Genomic DNA, 23,536 nt, shown 5'->3' with positions numbered 1-23,536 from the left:
AAGTAGACGTTCACTTTTCAGTTCCAGTTTCCGAAGTTCAAATTCTCTCTCTTTTTCCCTTTCCTCTCTCTCTTTCACTTTTTGTTCTGCCACGGCTCCCCTTTCTTTTTCCATTGACTGTAGCTCAAGCAGTTTTATTTCTTTTTCTTGTTGCAATTCCAACTGTTTCAGTTCTCTTGCTCTTTGTTCTGCTGCAATTGTCTCTCTCTCTTTTGCTTCTCTCTTTCTTTTGCTTCTAATTCAATCTTTTTCTTTCGTAACTGAATCCGAGCCATTTCTAATGATTCTGACTGTGTCGAATGCTGAGCTATCGCTGCAATTATCTTTCTCTTCCGTCCCCCTTCAGGTAATGTCAAATGCACCTTATTTGCCGATTCCAAAATTTTTGCTTTAACCACCTTTTGTAGACCACCCCGAGTGACTTCCACATCCAGGAAGCTTTTGGCCACTGAAAGAGCCATTATTCCACAAGGCACATTTAAACTAACCGAATGCAACACCTGAAAAGAAAACACAAATACTCACCACTCACTGTCTTTGAGTCCAATAACCTTAATCCCAACAGGGAATTATACATTTTAATCCCACAGAAGCTCCCAATTTGTTAGGGACATGATCAGAAACTCCAAGGTACATTATGAAGTTAGCCTCGACCCCAACTCTTTTATGATTTGGCATTAGTGTGAGGATCAGGTGTTTCACTCCAGCTATGATTCAATTGACCCACGAGGAAGCTTTTACTCAAACAAACTTCATTAAACAAAACAGTTAAAATATAATGAAAATAGTTAAGATAACTTTTACCAATTGAAATACTTCAACATGATGAGGTACAATTCTTTACTGCTAACTATCTCTATAGTTCCAATTTAAGCAATATCCCCACAAATATAAATCACTCATCAGAATCAGTTAGCACAAACATTTAGGCTTACGTTGATGTGAGACTTCTAGCCTTTTAACACCTTTGGACAGAGATGCAGAATGACACATCTCTTCTGACGCCTATCTGACAGCCATCATGGAAAGATCTATCTTCTAACAGCAGATCTTCAGAGAAAGAGACCTATTTTCCGGCAGGTCCTAGACTCCAATCGCCAGAGAGAGAAAGAGAGAGACAGAGAGCTATTTCTCTCTGAAGATCCCAAGTAGCAAATGTGCTTATTTCTCTCTTAGAGCCTCGCCTTGCCCAGTCACATTATTTTTCCTGTCAATTAACCTAATCAAACCCCACTCTGAAAAACCCCAGGGGAAATTACTAAAATAGGAACATTGCATTAACCCAGATTCAAACAAACCCTCCAGCAATTAGGATCAATTATGCTTCTAAAGTATCAACATGTGGGTTGTTGGTTATAGACAAAGCGGCACCGGGCCAATCAACCTGCCTTCCAGATAGAACTCTGCACAGGAAACATAACACAAATACATTTGCGAAAGGCAAAGTATCGATGCATAAACAAGACTGAGAATTAGGGATCAAAAGTATTTTATGAAAAATTGGAGCAACACATGATAAAATGTAAAATGGTGAGGAAATTGTTTCGACCTGGACTAATTATGCTCCAAGCATGCTTTCCCTGAACTCTATAACGTGCAAGGATCTTTCTGTAAATATTCACTTTGAATGACAGAGTAAGAATTGACTCAAGTACGCAGACAGCAACATGAAAATTTTTATTTAATATCTGAGCATTGTAAAACATCAAAAGAGGCTTCAAAGACACAGGATAAAGAAAACTTAATTAATGCTGACAGTCAGTACTGAGGGAGTGCTGCTCGGCCAGAGGGTCAGTACTGAGGGAGTGCCGCACTGTCAGAGGGTCAGTACTGAGGGAGTGCCATACTGTCAGAGGGTCAGTACTGAGGGAGTGCCGCACTGTCAGAGGGTCAGTACTGGGGGAGTGCTGCTCGGTCAGAGGGTCAGTACTGAGGGAATGCCGCACTGTCAGAGGGTCAGGACTGTGGGAGTGCCGCACTATCACAGGGGCAGTACTGGGGGAGTTCTGCACTGTCAGTGAGTCAATACTGAGTGAGTGCTACACTGTAAGAGCATTAGTAATGAGGGAGTGCTGCACTATCAGAGGGTCAGTACTGAGGGAGTGCTGCACTGTCAGAGGGTCAGTACTGAGGGAGGGCTACACGTCAGAGGATTATAATTGAGGGAGTGCTGCATTGTCAGAGGGTCAGTGCTGAGGGAGCACCCCACTGTCAGAGGGTCAGTACTGAGGGAGTGCCGCACTGTCAGTGGGTCAGTACTGAGGGAGTGCCGCACTGTCAGTGGGTCAGTGCTGAGGAGTGCCGCACTGTAAGTGGGTCAGTACTGAGGGAGTGCCGCACTGTCAGAGGGTCAGTACTGAGGGAGTGCCGCATTGTCAGAGGGTCAGTGCTGAGGGAGCACCCCACTGTCAGAGGGTCAGTACTGGGGGAGTGCCGCACTGTCAGAGGGTCAGTACTGAGGGAGTGCCGCACTGTCAGAGGGTCAGTACTGAGGGAGTGCCGCACTGTCAGAGGGTCAGTACTGGGGGAGTACCGCACTGTCAGAGGGTCAGTACTGAGGGAGTGCCGCACTGTCAGAGGGTCAGTACTGGGGGAGTACCGCACTGTCAGAGGGTCAGTACTGAGGGAGTGCTGCACTGTCAGAGGGTCAGTACTGAGGGAGTGCCGCACTGTCAGAGGGTCAGTACTGAGGGAGTGCCGCACTGTCAGAGGGTCAGTACTGGGGGAGTGCCGCACTGTCAGAGGGTCAGTACTGAGGGAGTGCCGCACTGTCAGAGGGTCAGTGCTGCGGGAGTGCTGCACTGTCAGAGGGTCAGTACTGAGATAGTTCTGTACTCTCAGAGGGTCACAGCGACCACAATTCACGAGCCCTTCATTGGCTGTGAAGCACTTTGGGATGTACTGAGGTGGTGGAAAAGGCGAGGAAGATGCAAATCTTGCTTTTTTATAAATCAGGCAACTGAATGTGTTCTAAGAGCAAATGCCCTAAAATTCAGTCAAAGAGGGAGGTTCCCAAGGAGCCTCTGAATGGAAGGGGGAAGTGAGAGAGGTTCAGGGTGTAAAGGTTTTTTTTGAGGGGAGGATCGATGAAAGTTGATCTGAAAGAGAGAGGGATGACACGCAAAGAGAAAGAGAGTGCCTTTAACAATATCGGCTGACTTGGAAACCAGGAGGCGAAGTTGTGCAGTCAACAGTTTACTGGGAAAAGGGTGGAGGGAACAGGAGTCGGCCCTCATGGACAAGCTGTGTTCAGAGAGCGAATGGAGTTGGCCTTCATGGACAAGCTGTGTTCAGAGAGTGAATGAGAGGAGATTGGAGAGAGGTTGTGGAAAGATGAGAGTTCAGGGCTCGGGCCGGGGTGGGGTGGGGAGGGGGAGGTTTAGCCCAGTGGGCTCGTGAATGGGAGGGAATGGAATTGAATTTGTCCGTTCTGTCCTGGTGGATCATCGATCAATACCGAAAGACATTTCCAATCAGAATAGAGAGAAGGAGTTTTCCAGCAGTGAGGGACAACCTGAAGGAGGGGGGACAAACTGAAAGACAGAGAATCATCTCAGAGAGATCATTTCAAAGATATCAGATTATAACAAGAGCTTTAAAGCTGGTTCATGGGACTGAGACCCTGTGGAGTTTTGGAAAGTAAATGGGAGTTTTGAATGATTCTCACGCTCTGTGTTCTCCCCACACTGCGGGTGTCTCTTTCTCGCTCAGTTTATACATTCCCATAAATAGCATCCTCAGAAAAGTCACAGTTTGCATAAAGATCACCTTCTGGATCAGGATTGAGGCCGTGTTTAGATTCCATTTCCAGAACCTTCCCATCTTTCTTCTGTAATAGAAACAGAAATGATCAGAGAGATAATCAGAGTGATCTGTGTTTAGTATAATTGATCCAAATTGAAACTTCCACCCACACAAGACATTAATTATTGATACTGATCGGAGTTTGATTATTGACACTGAACGGGGTTTGATTATTGATACTGAACGGGGTTTGATTATTGACACTGAATGGAATTTGATTATTGATACTGAACAGGGTTTGATTATTGACACTGAACGGGGTTTGATAATTGATACTGAATGGAGTTTGATTATTGATACTGAACGGGGTTTGATTATTGATACTGAACAGGGTTTGATTATTGATACTGAACGGTGTTTCATTTTTGATACTGAACGGGGTTTGATTATTGACACTGAACGGGGTTTGATTATTGATACTGAATGGAGTTTGATTATTGATACTGAATGGAGTTTGATTATTGATACTGAATGGAGTTTGATTATTGATACTGAATGGAGTTTGATTATTGATACTGAACCGGGTTTGATTATTGATACTGAACGGGGTTTGATTATTGACACTGAACGGGGTTTGATTATTGACACTGAACCGGGATTGATTATTGATACTGAACGGAGTTTGATTATTGATACTGAACGGAGTTTGATTATTGATACTGAACGGGGTTTGATTATTGATACTGAATGGGGTTTGATTATTGATACTGAGTGGGGTTTGATTATCGATACTGATCAGGGTTTGATTTATGATGTTAGTGTACCTTTAAGAGGTTTTTTTTAACTCATGGTCACAGCTTTAAGTGATGTCACTGCTGGAAGAAAAATACACTTTGGGCAGGTCAGGTGTTAGGAGTTTTTTCAGCTTTCAGTTTGAGTTCTGGGCTGCAGGGTTAGAAGCATAGCTGAACGAAGTCTCTCTGTTGTTATTGTGAAGATTTTACCAGTTAGCTGAAAGCACAGCTTATTGTCATCATGGAGTAAAGAATCTGTGTTTTCGTGTTTTGGGGAGCTGATCTAACTGCAAACTGCTCTGAGTTTTCAAGATCATTTGAAATCAGCTTTCAACCCATGAGACTGAATTCCAGTATCATGTGAGCCTGAGCCTGTGCAGGGATAAATCTGTTTAAAGGGTTGAGTAGATTGGATCTTGGTTTTGATTGGAACATCTGATATATATTATTTTGGATTATACATTGGTGTGATTGTTTTGTTTTTGTTTGTAACTGATTAAAGTTATTGCTCATTTTCTTACTGTACTGTTAACTATATTCTTAAATAGATTTTGTTTGATAAATGCTCCCTCGTGGGTCTTTGACAGTGCTGCACCGTCAGAGGGTCAGTACTGAGGCAGTGCCGCACTGTCAGAGGGTTAATACTGGGGAGTGCAGCAATATCAGAGAGTCAGTGCTGAGTGAGTGCCGCACTGTCAGAGGGTCAGTGCTGAGGGAGTGCCGCACTGTCAGAGGATCAGTACTGAGGGAATGCCGCACTGTCAAAGGGTCAGTACTGAGGAAGTGCTGCACTGTCAGAGGGTCAGTAGTGAGGGAGTGCCGCACTGTCAGAGGGTAAATTCTGAGGGAGTGCCGCACTGTTGGAGGGTCAGTACTGAGGGAGTGCCGCACTGTCAGAGGGTCAGTACTGAGGGAGTGCCGCACTGTTGGTGGGTCAGTACTGAGGGAGTGCCGCACTGTCAAAGGGTCAGTACTGAGGAAGTGCTGCACTGTCAAAGGGTCAGTACTGAGGAAGTGCTGCACTGTCAGAGGTTCAGTACTGAGGGAGTGCCGCACTGTCAAAGGGTCAGTACTGAGGAAGTGCTGCACTGTCAGAGGGTCAGTACTGAGGGAGTGCCACACTATCAGAGAGTCAGTGCTGAGTGAGTGCCGCACTGTCAGAGGGTCAGTACTGAGGGAGTGCCGCACTGTCAGAGGGTAAATTCTGAGGGAATGCCGCACTGTCAGAGGGTCAGTGCTGAGGGAGTGTCGCACTGTCAGAGGGTCAGTACTGAGGGAGTGCCGCACTGTCAAAGGGTCAGTACTGAGGAAGTGCTGCACTGTCAGCGGGTCAGTACTGAGGGAGGGCCGCACTGTCAGAGGGTCAGTACTGAGGGAGGGCCGCACTGTCAGAGGGTCAGTACTGAGGGAGTGCCGCACTGTCAGGGGGGTCAGTACTGTGGGAGTGCCGCACTGTCAGAGGGTCAGTGCTGAGGGAGTGCCGCACTGTCAGAGGGTCAGTGCTGAGGGAGTGCCGCACTGTCAGAGGGTCAGTATTGAGGGAGTGCCGCACTGTCAGAGGGTCAGTACTGAGGGAGTGCCGCACTGTCAGAGGGTCAGTGCTGAGGGAGTGCCGCACTGTCAGAGGGTCAGTGCTGAGGGAGTGCCGCACTGTCAGAGGGTCAGTACTGAGGGAGTGCTGCACTGAAGTGGAACAAATCACGCTCATCCTAGCCAAATTCAGTGTAAAAAACCTATGCTTCATAAAACACTTTGACATTTCTGCCCTGTCCCATAAGCCTAAATGGGGTTGGTTTTGATTATTTGTTCTGTTAGGGAATGATTCCTGACATCACCCTGAACAACTCAGTGCTAATTTTAAATTTCGGCCACTTTCAGCTGGACTCCCCGCTCCACAGGAAATGTTCTCTATCTATTTTCACAGTTTTTGAGGAAGTGAATTCCAGTCAGTATATTACTCACCGAGGAGTTGTCCAGCTGTTTGCTTGGGGAGGATCGACTGACACCCTTTTCTTGGGCTGAATGGCCTCTTCCTGGGCTGGTCCCTCTGTATGTTTAATTAGAAAGGCTTTATATGTCACTGTGAGTGAAACTGGCATAGAGGAACAAGTGGGGAAACATCACCCCGCTGAATGGAAAGCTTTTATATTTTTTTAATGGATAAACTGTTAACCCTTTGTGTCCTGATGTGGTGTGGCAATTCCAGTGCAAAGCTGGGCAGTCGTTGATGGAGTTTCTGTTCAGTCTCACTCCAGAGGCTGAAGTGGATCTGCTGAAGGAGCAGATGTTGCTCAGAATCCTTCGAAAATGTCAGGGATTGGAGATCGTGCAAGAAGGTTGGAAGAAAGCGGATGAGAGGGAGAGGTGGGGGGAGGCGGTGGGGGTGGGAGAAGGAGAGAATGAACGACACAGAAAAAGAGAAAGGGAAAGAATGAGACAAGAGGGAGAGTGTGAAATTCTAATACCAGGATTACCACCATAATAAATCATGTCAGAAATCTCTGTGTTCTCACTTGGCAAAGTGTAGCTTGGAATTGTGTTAGTAGTGTGACTGCATGTACAAGTTACAGTACTCTATTTGTTATAGGTACCTTCTCTGGTTTGGTTTAGAAGCTGGGTGTTGGGATAAGTGGGACATTCTCAATTGGCAAGCTTTGACTGTAGTGGCACATCGATCAGCGCTGGGGCCTCAGCTATTTAAAGTCTATAATAGTGTCTCAGATGAAGAGTCAGAGAGCAATGTATCTAGGTTTGCTGATGATACAAAACTAGGTGGGAATGTGGGGTTGGTGTTTATGGCCTTGCTCGTCCTGAAACCATAATATCCCACCCAAATCAATGGATCTTTCCATTGTCCACCCCTTGCCCGCTCCGATTCCTGTGGCGGGCAGGGCGGTAAAATTCCGTCCGTAAACTCTGGGGAGGACACAGAGAGGCTGCAGGCAACTTCAAAGCAGCTAAGTGCTCTCAGTTCCTCTTTTGCATAAATATGGCAGTTAGGAACAATGGGAGGCAATTCAGATGCTTTGAACCGTGAAGGGGAAGATCAATGCTGCAAGCTGTGCAAAAACCAATAGGCTATCAATTGAAGGCTTGTTAGCATACAATGTGAAATTGAATGAAAACAAAGGACGTCAAAGGATTTCCATGGATTTGTGATTTCTAGGAAGGTTCAGACTCTGGGAATATATGCATGTTACAAAAATGAGACTGAGTGAGCAGCAGGGGAGACAGAAATTTCCGCACAGTGAGAGTGAGTGACTTCTCCTGTCAGTGAGAGGACTTGAACAGGGTTTTCTCATACCTGCAGAATGGAATGCTACTGTGATTTGGAAGCCTACCAGGTGCCCAGGGAACATAGAGATTAAAGTGACCAGGCCACTTCAAAATTTTCACAGTCCACGGAGCGGATTGGAGACTTTGATCAGAGAGATGCCTGAAATCACCATGCCAGGAGCGATGTTCAGGGTTAGATGGGGCAGTCTAGCTGAGAGACCCTAACCCCGAGGGAGAGTGCTGAGGTCAACCTCTTGCCCCCCAACCCAAGCCCACACACAACCATTAGAACTCTTTGGGGACCCTCCCCCTGCAGCCTGGCAGTAGCAGAGGGGCACATGGGGCACTGCACTTACTTCCTTGACCCCCCCCCCCCCTCAGAGTACAAGGTGCCAAGTCAGGAAGTCACCGCTGGGGTGCCAGGGGCTAGTGAAAGGTTGACACAAGAGGTTCTGAGGTGGGTCAGGAGGGGAATCATGATGGGGGATCATTAGGGGAGTCATAAGGGGGATCCATCTGGCAGTGTATCTCTTGTGGGGGTGGCCTTTTAGGCCTTTGGTCCAGTGTGGGGGGAGGTGTGCGGTGGTCATGTCACCCTCATGACTGCATGTTGGGGAGGGGGTTGACTCACTCTTTCTGTGGTGGGGGAGCGGATGCCCTCTGTGATGAGGGGTTGGTGGTCGGGCGGGGGGGGGGGGGGGGGGGGTCACCATTTCCAATGTGGGAGGTGTGGTGTTAGTGTGCCTTTAAGAAAGGTTTTTTTTAATCATGATTCCTGCAGCTCTCACAGCTTCAGTGTTTTTCATTGTGGCACCGGGTTGTCTCGAGGAGTCCTTCTATTGCGACGTAAATGGGGGTTGTTGATTTTTACTGTGGGATTTTTTATCATCCTGCATTGTTAAGAAGAAGACTGGTTAGAAGGTCAGGTGACAAGAGCCCTTTTGTTTTCAGTTTTGAGCTGCTGTTTAATTTACTTGTAGAAGGGGAATCAAGCTGGAAAGAAGTGCCCCTCTCTCTCTCTCTCTCCCTGGCTTTGGAAATTCGGCTGGTTAGCTAAAAGCAAGGCTTATTGTCTTCCTGGAGGAAAGAATCTGCTCCTGGTGGCTTGACCACAGTCTCTCCCTGGTGTTCTGGGAAACTTTAAACTGTTAGTATGTGGCTGCAGCCAGCAATTAGGAAGACAATTGGCATGTTGGCCTTTATTGCGAGAGGATTGGAGTACAGAAATAAAGTCCTGCCACAATCGTACAGAATTTTGATCAGACCACATCTGTCTGAAAGCACTGCACAGATTTGGTCTCCACATTTAAAAAAGGATATACTTATATTGGAGGCGATACACTGAAGTCTCACCAGGTTGGACCCTGGGATGCGGGTGTTGCCCTATGTTGAGAGGCTGAGTGAATTGGGTTCATATTCTCTGGAATTTAGAACAATGAGAGGCGATGTCATTGAAATGTGCAAGATTCTGAAGGGGCTTGATAGGGTGGATACTGAGTGATTGCTCCTAATCTAAATAACCGGGGTGGCGGGGGTGTGGAGGGGGGTGGGCACAGTCTCAGGGGAAAGGATCAATCATTGATGACCTGAGCTGTAGAGATGTTACTTTAATCACAGGGTTGTGGAGCACAGTGGTTAGCACCGCTGCTTCACAGCTCCAGGGACCTGGGTTCGATTCGCGGCTTGGGTCACTGTCTGTGTGGAGTTTGCACATTCTCCTCGTGTCTTCATGGGTTAATTGGCCATGCTGAAATTGCCCTTAGTGTCCTGAGATGCGTAGGTTAGAGGGATTAGTGGGTAAATATGTAGGGATATGGGGGGTAGGGCCTGGGTGGGATTGTGGTCGGTACAGACTCGATGGGCCGAATGGCATCTTTCTGTACTGTAGGGATTCTATGATTCTATGATCTCTGGAGTTTACCCAGAGGGTTGTGGATGTTCTATCATTGAATACGTGTCGCAACAGTTTTCTGATCTCTCAGGGCATCAAGGCCCATGGGGGATGGTCAGAAAGTGGAGTGCGGCCATTGAATGGCAGAGCTGGCTTAACGGGCCACTTGATCGAGTCCTCCTGTTTCTTGTGTTCTGGCTCTCACCCTCTGAAAGGTTGGCCCTACCCCTAAGTGCACATTATTTGGGATGGGGTTTGGAATCTGCTCAGGAATTTGATTTTGATTTGATTTGATTTATTATTGTCCCATGTATTAGTGTACAGCGAAACAAAAATATTGTTTCTTGTGCACTATACAGACAGAGCATACTGTTCATAGAGAAGGAAAGGAGAGAGTGCAGAATGTAATGTTACAGTCATAGCTAGGGTGTGGAGAAAGATTAACTTAATGCGAGGTAGGTCCATTCAAAAGTCTGACGGCAGCAGGGAAGAAGCTGTTCTTGAGTCAGTTGGTACGAGATCTCAGACTTTTGTATCTTTTTCTCGACTGAGGAAGGTGGAAGAGAGAATGTCTGGGGTGCGTGGGGTCCTTAATTATGCTGGCTGCTTTTCCAAGGCAGCGGGAAGTCAATGGATGGGAGGCTGGTTTGCGTGATGGATTGGGCTACATTTACAACCTTTTGTAGTTCCTTGCGGTCTTGGGCAGAGCAGGAGCCATACCAAGCTGTGATACAACCAGAAAGAATGCTTCCTATGCTGCGTCTGTAAAAGTTGGTGAGAGTTATAGTGGACATGCCAAATTTCCTTAGTCTCCTGAGAAAATAGAGGCGTTGGTGGGTTTTCCTGACTATAGTGTCGGCATGGGGGGACCAGGACAGGTTGTTGGTGATCTGGACACCTAAAAACATAAAGCTTTCGACGCTTTCTACTTCGTCCCCGTTGATGTAGACAGGGGCATGTTCTCCACTACGCTTCCTGAAGTTGATGACAATCTCCTTTGTTTTGTTGACATTGAGGGAGAGATTATTGTTGCCGCACGAGTTCACCAGATTCTCTATCTCATTCCTGTACTCTGTCTCGTCATTGTTTGAGATCCGACCCACTATGGTGGTGTTGTCAGCAAACTTGAAAATCGAGTTGGAGGGGAATTTGGCCACACAGTCATAGGTGTATAAGGAGTATAGTAGGGGGCTGAGAACACAGCCTTGTGGGGCACCAGTGTTGAGGATGATCGTGGAGGAGGTGTTGTTGCCTATCCTTACTGATTGTGGTCTGTGGGTTAGGAAGTTCAGGATCCAGTCGCAGAGGAAGGAGCCGAGGCCCAGGCCACAGAGTTTGGAGATGAGTTTCGTAGGAATAATGGTGTTGAAGGTTGAGCTGTAGTCAATAAATAGGAGTCTGACATAGGTGTCTTTGTTATCTAGGTGTTCCAGAGTTGAGTGCAGGGCCAGGGAGATGGCGTCTGCTGTGGACCTGTTGCGGCGCTAGGTGAACTGAAAGGAATAAAGACTTGCATTTGTATAGCACCTTTCACAACCTCAGTTCTAAAGCACTGTACAATCCAGGAGTGCTGCACTGTCGGACCAGACACTGAACCGAGGCCCAGTCTGCCCTCTCTGGTAGATGTCGGGATATGGGGGTAGGGCCTGGGTGGGATTGTGGTCGGTGCAGACTCGATGGGCCGAATGGCCTCTTTCTGTACTGTAGGGTTTCTATGATTTCTATGATTTCTATATGAAGATCCCCTGGACACTTGGAGGAAGAGCAAGGGCAATTCTCCAGAGTGTCCTGGAACCAATCTCTATCCTTCAGAATACCAACCCGGCCAAGGACAGATTATCTGTTGGCTGTTTGTGGAAGCTTGCTGTGCTCAGCCAAGCTGCCCCATTTCTAATGTGACAACACTTTCAGAGTATTTAGTTCACTCTGAATTGTGTATGGCCGGGGTGGGGGGGGGGGGGGGGGGGGGCGGTCACAAGCTGTGAAAGGTGCCGTATAATTTCAAGATTTCTTTAGGGAGAGAGGTGTGAGGTAAGAGATGACTGAGGTAACAATAACAAATTAGATCCTCGCACTTACTTTCTTACGCACTTGAAGATGATGAATCCACTCAGTTCAACACACAAAGTGATTCCAGCTCCAAGCAATCCTACTTTCCACTGATTGGAGACTGCACCTGTAACAGTCAAAGAACAACTGTGGTTCAGTGTTTTAAAATGGGATTGGGGGTCGGGGGGTTGTCACTGAGTGAGCACTATCGGTCAGTACTGAGGAAATGCTGCTTTGTCAGTGGGTCAGTACCGAGGGAATGCTGCACTGTTGCAGCGTCAGTACCAAGGGAATGCTGCATTATTGTAGGGTTAGTACTGAGGGAGTGCCGCACTGTCAGAGGGTCAGTACTGAGGGAGTGCCGCACTGTCAGAGGGTCAGTACTGAGGGAGTGCCGCACTGTCAGAGGGTCAGTGCTGAGGGAGTGCCGCACTGTCAGAGGGTCAGTACTGAGGGAGTGCCGCACTGTCAGAGGGTCAGTACTGAGGGAGTGCCGCACTGTCAGAGGGTCAGTGCTGAGGCAGTGCCACACTGTCAGAGAGTCAGTACTGAGGGAGTGCTGCACTGTCAGAGGGTCAGTACTGAGGGAGTGCCGCACTGTCAGAGGGTCAGTACTGAGGGAGTGCCGCACTGTCAGAGGGTCAGTACTGAGGGAGTGTCGCACTGTCAGAGGGTCAGTGCTGAGGCAGTGCCGCACTGTCAGAGAGTCAGTACTGAGGGAGTGCTGCACTGTCAGAGGGTCAGTACTGAGGGAGTGCTGCACTGTTGCAGGGTCAGTACTGAGCGAGTGTTGCACAGTCGAAAGGTCAGTACTGAGTGAGTGCCGCACTATTGCACATCAGTACTGAGGGAGTGCTGCACTGTCGTGGGGTCAGTACTGAAGGAGTGCCGCACTGTCAGAGGGTCAGTACTGAGGGAGTGCCGCACTGTCAGAGGGTCAGTACTGAGGGAGTGCCGCACTGTCAGAGGGTCAGTACTGAGGGAGTGCCGCACTGTCAGAGGGTCAGTACTGAGGGAGTGCCGCACTGTCAGAGGATCAGTGCTGAGGGAGTGCCGCACTGTCAGAGGGTCAGTACTGCGGGAGTGCCGCACTGTCAGAGGATCAGTACTGAGGGAGTGCCGCACTGTCAGAGGGTCAGTACTGAGGGAGTGCCGCACTGTCAGAGGATCAGTGCTGAGGGAGTGCCGCACTGTCAGAGGGTCAGTACTGCGGGAGTGCCGCACTGTCAGAGGGTCAGTACTGAGGGAGTGCCGCACTGTCAGAGGGTCAGTGCTGAGGGAGTGCCGCACTGTCAGAGGGTCAGTACTGAGGGAGTGCCGCACTGTCAGAGGGTCAGTACTGTGGGAGTGCTGCACTGTCAGAGGGTCAGTACTGAGGGAGTGCTGCACTGTCAGAGATGCCATCTTTCACAATGGGCATTAAAATGTGGCTGCAGCTAATCTGTGAGGTGACAGGAAAGGTTATTTGATTCAAGCCAAAGCAGATGCTCGTTCCAGTTCTTACCTGTATTCATCAGGAAAAAGAGATTGTACACAGCCTGATTTTCCACAACACCAGTGGTATAACGTGTCGGTCCATACATCTGAACCAATGTGGCGTGCAGCAGCCACGACCTACCTGAAGAAAGCCTGGGGCTGCCTTCGGCGTTCAGGATGGATGCTGGAATGCCACAGTGGGTTAGGGCATGTCTATTAGGTGGATCGCCCAGGTTCAGTGACACCAAGGATGTCCATATTCCAGCCTCAAAATGTTTCTGGAAATCCATTGTCTTTCCTCAGCGATGGGTTGGTGATGTCGATCATCCCTTCAATCTGGCACTTGGGTATGATGGCGCAAAGCTATTCCCCGCCATGGAAGATGACACAAAGCCCCCGGATACATAATTACACCAAGGACAGCCTCTGTTGGATAATACTCCCCATCCCTGATCCATATCATAAAAGTTTATCCCAGATGGGAAAGTTCAACCTGAGGTAGACTGTTGCGGCTTAATGTATAATAAACAATGTCCATAGTTTGAGGCTTTATGAGTGGAAAATAATGTCTTATAAATTTGATTGAGTTTTTTGTTGGGGTAACCAAGAAGATAGATGAGAGCAGTGCAGTTTATGTTGTCTGCATGGACTTTAGCAAGGTCTTTGACGAGATACTGCAGGATAGGTTGTTGCATAAGGTTAAATCTCACGGGATACAAAATTGGCCAGAAGACAGAGAGTGGTTGCAGAGGGTTGTTTATTCAAGCTGGTGGACAGTGAAGAAAGTTATCTAGGATTGCAACAGGATCTTGATCAATTGGGCCATTGGGCTGATGAATGGCAGATGGAGTTTAATTTAGATAATTGTGAGGTGATTCATTTTGGTAGATTAAACCAGGGCAGGACTTACTCAGTTAATGGTAGGGCATTGGGGAGAATTATAGAACCGAGATCTAGGAGCACAGGTTCATAGCTCCTTGAAGATGGAGTCACAGGTGGACAGAGTGGTGAAGAAGGCATTCGGCATGCTTGGTTTCATTGGTCAGAACATTGAATTCAGGAGTTGGGACATCTTGTTGAAGTTGTACAAGACATTGGTAAGGCCACACTTGGAATATTGTGTACAGTTCTGGTCACCCTATTATAGAAAGGATATTATTAAACTAGAAAGAGTGCAGAAAAGATTTACTAGGATGCTACCGGGAATTGATGGTTTGAGTTATAAGAAGAGGCTGGATAGACTGGGACATTTTTCCCTGGAACGTAGGAGGCTTAGGGGTGACCTTATAGAGGTCTATAAAATAATGAGGGGCATAGATCAGCGAGATAGTCAACATCTTGTCCAAAAGGTAAGGGAGTCTAAAACTAGAGGGCATAGGTTTAAGGTGACAGGGAAGAGATACAAAAGGGTTCAGAGGGACAATGTTTTCACACAGAGGGTGGTGAGTGTCTGGAACGAGCTGCCAGAGGTAGTAGTAGAGGCGGGTACAATTTTGTCTTTTAAAAGGCATTTAGACTGTTACATGGGCAAGATGAGTACAGAGGGATCTGGGCCAAACATGGGCAATTGGAACCAGCTTAGTGGAAAAAAAAGGGCGGCATGAACAGGTTGGGCCAAAGGGCCTGTTTCCATGTTGTAAAGCTCTATGACTCTATGACTATGACTCACCTGGCACAGACAGTACGAGGATCTGCTCCGATGAAACAGATGGATATCTCACTCTACAGGTGAGATTGTGTCCGTGGTGTTTGAGTGATGGGATCAGGGTCAGAACAGAAGTATAGGTCAGAGTGACACCATGCTGAGTTACAGTGTTTGAGACTGACCCAGGTACGTCAGTGGGAGTGTCCCAGGTTAAGACAGGTGCTGTTCCATTGCACATTGTGTTGAAGGTGCAGCTTATGTCCACACGCTTTCCTGCAATAATTTCAGCAGGGAATATCGTGGGTTTATCTGTGAAATCTAACACACAGAGAATGGATCCTTTTAGATAAATATAACATGAAGCATCAGTTCAAATAGAAATCACAGCCCCACAAGAGAAAGCATTGTTACAAGGATGAAATCTGAACTGAGAGATTAGAATGATCATTCAAGAATTTCCTATTTTCTGAGTTAGCAGTGTGTCAGTGACTCAGCTTAATACTCTTTCACACAGTGAGCCTTGAATTGACAATATTAGCATCAAGGTGGAGGAGCAACTCGCAGGGAACTCGCTCAGAAATCTATCCCAAATTTAAATTAATTCCTGTGCCCAGCAGGACAGAAACACTTTGAAACAATCACTGAACCAGCATCTAAAACAAATGATCAGTTATTTATCTGCAGTCTGTGGGAGCTTGCTGTTCACAAATTGGCTTCTTTGTTTCCTACGTTACAGCAGTGACGGCACGGTGACACAGTGGTTAGCACTGCTGCCTCACAGCGTCTGAGACCCAGGTTTAATTCTGGCCTTGAGTGACTGTCTGTGTTGAGTTTGCACATTCTCCCCATGTCTGCATTGGGCTTCCTCCGAGGACTCCAGCTTCCTCCCACACTCCAAAGATGTGCAGGTTAGGTGGATTGCCATGATTACAATTGCCCCATATTGTCCCCAAGATTTAAAGGTTAGGTGGATTAGCGCAGTAAGTGTGTGGAGTTATGGGGATAGGGCGGGGAGAGGGCCTGTATGAGATATTTTGTTAGAGAATTGGTGCAGACTCAATGGGCTGAATAGCCTCCTTCTGCATTGTGTGAATTGTATGATGACTACACATCAAACAATGACTGTGAATTGATTTGGGATGTTCTGAGATGGTGAAAGGCGCTATAGAAATGTGAGTCTTTCTTTTGTCAACAGGTAAGATTATTAAATGGGATTAAAGAGATCGATGGGATTGGATAACCTGATAACATTGATGGACGCAGTCAGTACATTTAATCATTGATATTAAAGTGAGTATTAGAGGCTGTTTTAGGACTGCACTGGAAGCTATCACCAGGTTATTGATAATCAGACACTGTGTTATAATAAGTTGTGTTTTGTGTTAATTTGTAAACATCACAGTTTGTGTTATTTCCCATTGAGTGTTGAATGTGAATTGTTGAGTAATTATAACACAGCACTTACTAGAAACGTGAAGCTGGGTTACAGGGTAGTAGCTGTAACGATTCCTTCCGTCAAATTCTATTCTGAAATAATAAGGTCCTGCATCTTCCCGTCTGAGGTTGTTTATAATCAGGGAACAGTCGCCATCTTTCAGGTCTCCAGACAGCCGGGTCCGATTGCGGAACCATGGCAATACGCGATTGTATCCCTTGGAGTGAAAGGCTATAGATGATCCTCCCCATTCCTCGTTATTAAACCAGAGTCCATCTCGCGATTGGTTTACCAAATGTGTTGGATAACTGTAATGACATGGAATCTGTACACACGAACCTTCCTGCGCTGTCACCTTTTGTGGTATGTCGACTTTCCACTTCTGTGACAGTCCAACTGGGGAGAGAAATATCAATATTTAACACTGGCATTCACCAGGGTTACCTTGAAAGGGCTTCTGTCCCCTTTGACCTTTCCTGGGGCATCAATGTACTGGAATGCCCACCACCTCATGCTCAGACCGCATTCTCTCTCAGACATATATAACCACTAAAACAAAATCTCTGGGTCACTATCTTAGAACTCACCACGTAATCATTGTGGGAGTGCCTTCAGCATACAGACTGCAGCTTTTCAAACAGATAGCCCACCATTGCCACTTACTAAAGGCAAACAACAATGACTGAATATCCAAGTATATCACCATCACCACATCACTATTCCAATAACTATTCCTGCTATTCTACTGCTTCAAATAATTCATTTATCAGTCATGTATCAATCACATTCACAGAATTATGTTCTTACAATTGTTGGAAGCAACATTCATTCACACAGTGCCCTGTCCATGCAGACAGAAGGAGCATTCATCTTTTTTTATGGAAACAAAAGCTTGGGGACAGCCATTCGTTAGACATTGAGGATCCAATGAGATTCCTTAGACAATGAGGATCCAATGAGATTCCTGAGACAATGAGGAGCCAATGAGATTCCTTAAACAATGAGGATCCAAAGATATTCCTGAGACAAGGAGGATCCAACAAGATTCCCTTGACAAGGAGGATCCAACAAGATTCCTTAGACAAGGAGGATCGAACAAGATTCCTTAGATAAGGAGGATCCAACAAGATTCCTTCGGCAATGAGGATCCAGTGTGATTCCTTTGACAATGAAGATCCAATGAGATTCCTTAGACAATGAAGATCCAATGAGTTTCCTTAGACAAGGAGGATCCAACAAGATTCCTTAGACAAGGAGGATCCAACAAGATTCCTTAGACTAGGAGGATCCAACAAGGTTCCTTAGACACTGAGGATCCAGTGTGATTCTTTAGACAATGACGATCCAATGAGATTCCTGAGACAATGAGGAGCCAATGAGATTCCTTAAACAATGAGGATCCAAAGATATTCCTGAGACAAGGAGGATCCAACAAGATTCCTTAGACAAGGAGGATCCAACAAGATTCCTTAGACAAGGAGGATCGAACAAGATTCCTTTGACAAGGAGGATTGAACAAGATTCCTTAGACAAGGAGGATCCAACAAGACTCCTTAGGCAATGAGGATCCAGTGTGATTCCTTAGACAATGAAGATCCAGTGTGATTCCTTAGACAATGAAGTTCCAATGAGATTCCTTAGACAAGGAGGATCCAACAAGATTCCTCAGACAAGGAGGGTCCAACAAGATTCCTTAGACAAGGAGGATCCAACAAGATTCCTTAGACACTGAGGATCCAGTGTGATTCCTTAGACAATGACGATCCAATGAGATTCCTTAGACAATGAAGATCCAATGAGATTCCTTAGACAATGAGGGTCCAATGAGATTCCTTAGACAATGAGGATCCAACAAGATTCCTTGGACAATGAAGATCTAATGAGATTCCTTAAACAAGGAGGATCCATCGAGGTTCCTTAGACAATGAGGACATAAACTGCACCAATTAGATTGATTCAGACTAACCATCCTGAGGTGGTGAATTCTAAGAAAGCGATCCATTCCCAGGGTAATGCCTTGACCAATCAGAGTTGACCTGCCCAATTTGAATTTAAGCAAAAGCTGGGCAGTAAACTGTTTCCTGATACACTCTCCATGGCAATGCCTCCCTCAATTGGTGTCCATTTGCCAATCAATCAGCATTCTCTACTTACACAGTATAAATTGTTGTTACTTTCCAGTTGGTCTTCTTGCAAAAGGTCATAATGAGAGCCAGATGAAAAGCTTCAAGAGCATGTCTGTTTTTCAGCAATACTCACAGCTTTCTCAAGCGATGACTTTGCTGACTGTTCTCCATTATATTTTCAGTTTGGGAATATAATTGTATTTCGTATTTAAGTAAATTACATTGTCTTTCCGAGACCCCACATTAACCTCACCCTACTCCAGCAGGCACTGTCAAACACACAAGCAAAGCACCTCTAGCAGGAGCTCTGTGTGTGTCGGAGGTGTTGCTATGTTGGCTTCACAGCCTTCACAGAAGGTATTACTTCGTTTTGGTTAAGTCTGAACTGAAACCCATGTGAAAGGCTGATGATTCCGCCCATATCCCCTGCAGTATTTATGCGTTGATGCAGCAATGATAAGTGCTCACTGGCAAGGAACTTATTTCACAGAACCATAAAATGAGACAGCACAGAAAAAGGCCTTTTGGTCCATTTTGCCTTTGCCAGCTCCTTGAAGGAGCAAATTCAATAGCAACTTTACACAGCGACTGGGAAAAGATCTTCACTGGGAAAAAATCAAGGCGGGGGGAGGTGAGCGAGTTTGATAAATTGCATAGATCTACCAAAGAGCCAGCATAGGCACAATGGGCCGAATGGTCTATTACTGTGTTGGATCATTCTGTGGTTCCATGAATTTTATCTGTATTGCAGTTAAGTACTAATACAGAAGAAGACAGGGGCACAGTGATAATGAGCTAGTGATTCAGAGGTCCAGGCTAATATTCTGGGCATATGGGTTAAACTGCTACCCATGATAGCTGGTAGAAACTGAATTCAATCTGGAATTGAAAGCTAATCTCTGTAATTGTGACCCTGAAATGACTGACATTAAAAACATCTGGTTCACTAATGTCCCCTTTAGAAAAGAAATGACTGAGGGAGACACTCAGTTCGAGGGACAATGAGGGATGTGCAACAAATGTTGGTGCAGCCCGCGACACCCACAAGCCATGAAAAAAATATGAGAGATAAGCTGAAAGCTTTTTATCAAACTGACGGTCTTGTTGCCTTTTTAATCTTTGCTTGGCTGGCTGCTATGATGACAGGAAGTGTGAAGGTAGATCTGCCTGTCTATTCTAAGCTCTGCTGCCCTGCAATCATGTGACTTCTCAGTAAAATTCTTATTTCAGAGCGTCTCCAATTCTGACCTGCTGTCCATCCCCGAGGTTTAGGAAGAGAATTGCAGAGGTTAGGGTTGAGGCAGCTGAAGGCACGGCTGCCAGTGGTGGAATGATGGGAATTGGAGAAACACAGGAGGCTGGGTTAGTGGCCACAGAAACCACAGAGGGTTGGAGGGCCTGGGGGAGGAAATAGAGGTAGGGAGGGTTATAGGGGCTAGAGGAGATTACAGAGATAGAGAGGGGCGTAAGGGCTGGAACGGTTATAATGGTAGGGAGGGCTATATGGGATGGAGGAGGTTAAAGACAGAAGAAGGGTTAACATAGAAACACAGAAACTAGAAGCAGGAGTAGGTCAACCGGCCCTTCGAGCCTGCTCTGCCATTCATTTTGATCATGGCTGGTCGTCGAATTCAATATCCTGATCGCCCTTCCTCCCATATCCCTTGATCCCTTTCGCCCCAATAGCTATATCTATTTTCTCCCTGAAATCAGACAATGTTTTGGCCTCAACTACTATCTGCGGGAGTGAATTCCACACATTCACCACCCTCTGGGTGAAGAAATTTCTCCTCACCTCAGTCCCAAAAGGTTTACCTCTTATCCTCAAACTATGACCCCTAGTTCTGGACACCCCACCATTGGGAACATTCTTTCTGAATCTAGCCTGTCTAACCCTATTAGAATTTTATAAGTTTCTATGAGATCCCCTCTCACTCTTCTGAGCTCCAGTGAAGATATCCTAACCGATTTAGTCACTTCTCATATGACAGATCTGCCATCCCGGGAATCAACCTGGTAAGCTTTCGCTGCGCTCCCTCTACAGCAAGGACATCCTTCCTCAGATAAGGACAACAAAACTACACACAGTATTCCTGGCGTGGCCTCACCAATGCCCTATACAATTGCAGCAGAACATCCGTATCCCTGTACCCAAATCCTCTCGCTATGAAGTCCAATACCATTTGCTTTCTTTACTGCCTGCTGTACCTGCGTGCTTATTTTCAGCGACTGATGCACGAGGACACCAAGATCTCATTGAGTATCCACCTCTGTCAACTTACACTGATTCAAGTAATAATCTGTCTTCCTATTACTGCTACCAAAGTGGATAACCTCACATTTATCCACATTATACTGCATCTGCCATGCAGATGCCTACACATTCAGCCTGTCCAAATCACGCTGAAGCATCTCTGCATCCTCCTCACAGCTCACCCTCCCACCCAACTTTGTATCATCTGCAAATTTGGCGATAGTACATTCAGTTCCCTCTTCCAAATCATTAATATATAATCTGAACAGTTGGGGTCCTAGCACAGATCCCTGCAGAACCCCACTAGTCACTGACTGCCAATCAGAAAAAGATCCATCTATGCCAACTCTTTGCTTCCTATCTGCTGACCAGATTTCTATCCATCTCAGGACATTACCCACAATCCCATGTGCTTAAACTTTACATAGTAGTCTGTTATATGAGACCTTGTCGAAAGCCTTCTGAAAGTCTAAATAAACCACATCCACTGGTTTTCCTCGGTCAACTCTACCAGTTACATCCTCACAAAATTCCAATAGATTTATCAAGCATGATTTCTCTTTTGTAAATCCATGCTGACTTTGACCACTGCCTTCCAAATGCGAGTTATGAAATCCTTGATAATAGACTCGAGCAACTTCCCAGTACCGACGATAGGTTAATTGGTCTTTAGTTCCCTGTTTTCTCTCTACCTCTCTTTTTGAATAGCCAGCTTACATTAGCTACCCTCCAATCTGTAGGAACTATTCCAGAGTCCAAAGAATTTTGGAAAATAACCACCAATGGATCTACTATTGTAGTTGCTGGAGGAGGTTACAGAGATAGGGAGGGTCATGGGAGTTGGAGGAGGTTAGAGAGATAGGGAGGGGATAGGGAGGAGTGTAGAGGCTGGAGGAGATTACAGAGGATGGGAGCTTTGTTGGGACTGGAGGAGGTTACAGAGATGGTGAGGATTTTAGGTTCTGGAGGAGGTTACAGAGATAATGAGGGTTGTAGGTTCTGGAGGAGGTTACAGAGATAATGAGGGTTGTAGGTTCTGGAGGAGGTTACAGAGATAGGGAGGGGTAAAGAGGTTGGTGGAAGTTACATGGATAGGGAGAGTCCTGGTGAAGTTAAAAGAGAAAGCGAGCATTGTGGGGGCTCAAGGAGGATACAGAGATAATGGAGAGCTTTTAACATGAGGGCCTGAATTTGAATTTTGAGGTGTTCTCTGACGGGGAGTCGGTGTGTATCAGTGAGCGCAGGGGTGATGGGTGAATGGGACTTGGTGTGAGTTTGTACACTGGGTCACTGCTGAATAGGTTCCCAATCAGAGCTCAATAAGAATGATCTTTTACAAAGACTATTAACCATAAATCTGTCCGAGCTGTCGATGATATTACCTTGGAGAAGTGACAGGAGGAAGTAAGATTTCCCGATCATTGTCCACTCCCAGATATTTCACCAGCTCCTCACTCTCAAGCTCTGAAAGAGAAAGGAGTGAATGAGACCTCACCTCTTGTCCGACAGCTCTCGAGAGATCAGAAGCTGCTTTCAGACAATGTCTTTTGATTTGATTTATTATTGTCACATGCATTAGCATACAGTGAAAAGTATTGTTTCTTGCGCACTATACAGACAAAGCATACCGTTCATAGAGAAGGAAACGAGAGAGTGCGGAATGTAGTGTCACAGTTGTAGCTAGGGTGTAGAGAAAGATCAATTTAATGCAAGGTAGGGCCATTGAAAGGTCTGACGGCCAAGGGAAGGAGCTGTTCTTGAGTCGGTTGGTACGTGGCCTCAGACTTTTGTATCTTTTTCCCGATGGAAGAAGGTGAAAGAGAGAATCTCCGGGGTGTGTGGGGTCTTTAATTATACTGGCTGCTTTGCCAAGGCAGTGGGAAATGTAGACAGAGTCAATGGATGGGAGGCTAGTTTGTGTGATGGATTGGCCTACATTCACGACCTTTTGTAGGTTCTTGCGGTCTTGGGTAGAGCAGGAGCCATACCACACTGTGATACAACCAGAAAGAATGCTTTCTATGGTGCATCTGTAAAAATTGGTGAGAGTCGTAGCTGACATGCCAAATTTCCTTAGTCTTCTGATAAAGTAGAGGCTTTGATGGGCTTTCTTAACTATAGTGTCGGCATGGAGGGACCAGGACAGGTTGTTAGTGATCTGGACACCTAAAAACTTGAAGCTCTCGACTCTTTCTACTTCATTCCCATTGATGTAGACAGGGGCATGTTCTCCTTTACGCTTCCTGAAGACGATGACAATCTCCTTCGTTTTGTTGACATTGAGGGAGAAACATAGAAACATAGAAAACTACAGCACAAAACAGGCCCTTCGGCCCCACAAGTTGTGCCGAACATATCCCTACCTTTTCGGCCTACCTATAACCCTCCATCCTATTAAGTTCCATGTATTCATCCAGGAGTCTCTTAAAAGACCCTATTGAGTTTGCCGCCACCACCACTGACGGCAGCCGATTCCACTCGCCCACCACCCTCTGTGTGAAAAACTTACCCCTAACATTTCCCCTGTACCTACACCCCAGCACCTTAAACCTGTGTCCTCTTGTAGCAGCCATTTCCACCCTGGGAAAAAGCCTCTGAGAGTCCACCCGATCTATGCCTCTCAACATCTTATATATCTCTATTAGGTCTCCTCTCATCCTACATCTCTCCAAGGAGAAAAGACCGAGCTCCCTCAGCCTATCCTCATAAGGCATGCCACTCAATCCAGGCAACATCCTTGTAAATCTCCTCCGCACCCTTTCAATCTTTTCCACATCCTTCCTGTAATGAGGCGACCAGAACTGAGCACAGTACTCCAAGCGGGGTCTGACGAGGGTCTTATATAG

At 46.3% G+C, this 23,536-nt stretch overlaps 1 protein-coding gene across 1 annotated transcript; it reads right to left on the bottom strand.

Moving 5' to 3' along the window:
* Positions 1-167: 167 nt before the first annotated feature.
* LOC144508348 (myeloid cell surface antigen CD33-like) lies at positions 168-22,112 on the bottom strand. Its single transcript, XM_078236188.1, has 7 exons — positions 22,073-22,112; positions 16,341-16,706; positions 14,900-15,193; positions 11,785-11,881; positions 11,523-11,595; positions 3,719-3,829; positions 168-500 (listed from the first exon to the last, which is right to left on the bottom strand). Exons 1-7 carry the CDS (start codon positions 22,110-22,112, stop codon positions 168-170), a joined length of 1,314 nt encoding a protein of 437 aa, XP_078092314.1.
* Positions 22,113-23,536: the final 1,424 nt, after the last annotated feature.

This window comes from Mustelus asterias, chromosome 20 (assembly GCF_964213995.1).
Source record: "Mustelus asterias chromosome 20, sMusAst1.hap1.1, whole genome shotgun sequence".
NCBI classification, from domain to species: Eukaryota; Metazoa; Chordata; class Chondrichthyes; order Carcharhiniformes; family Triakidae; genus Mustelus; species Mustelus asterias.
Note: the sequence above shows the minus strand (reverse complement) of the source record. Positions and strands in the feature narration are given on the sequence as shown.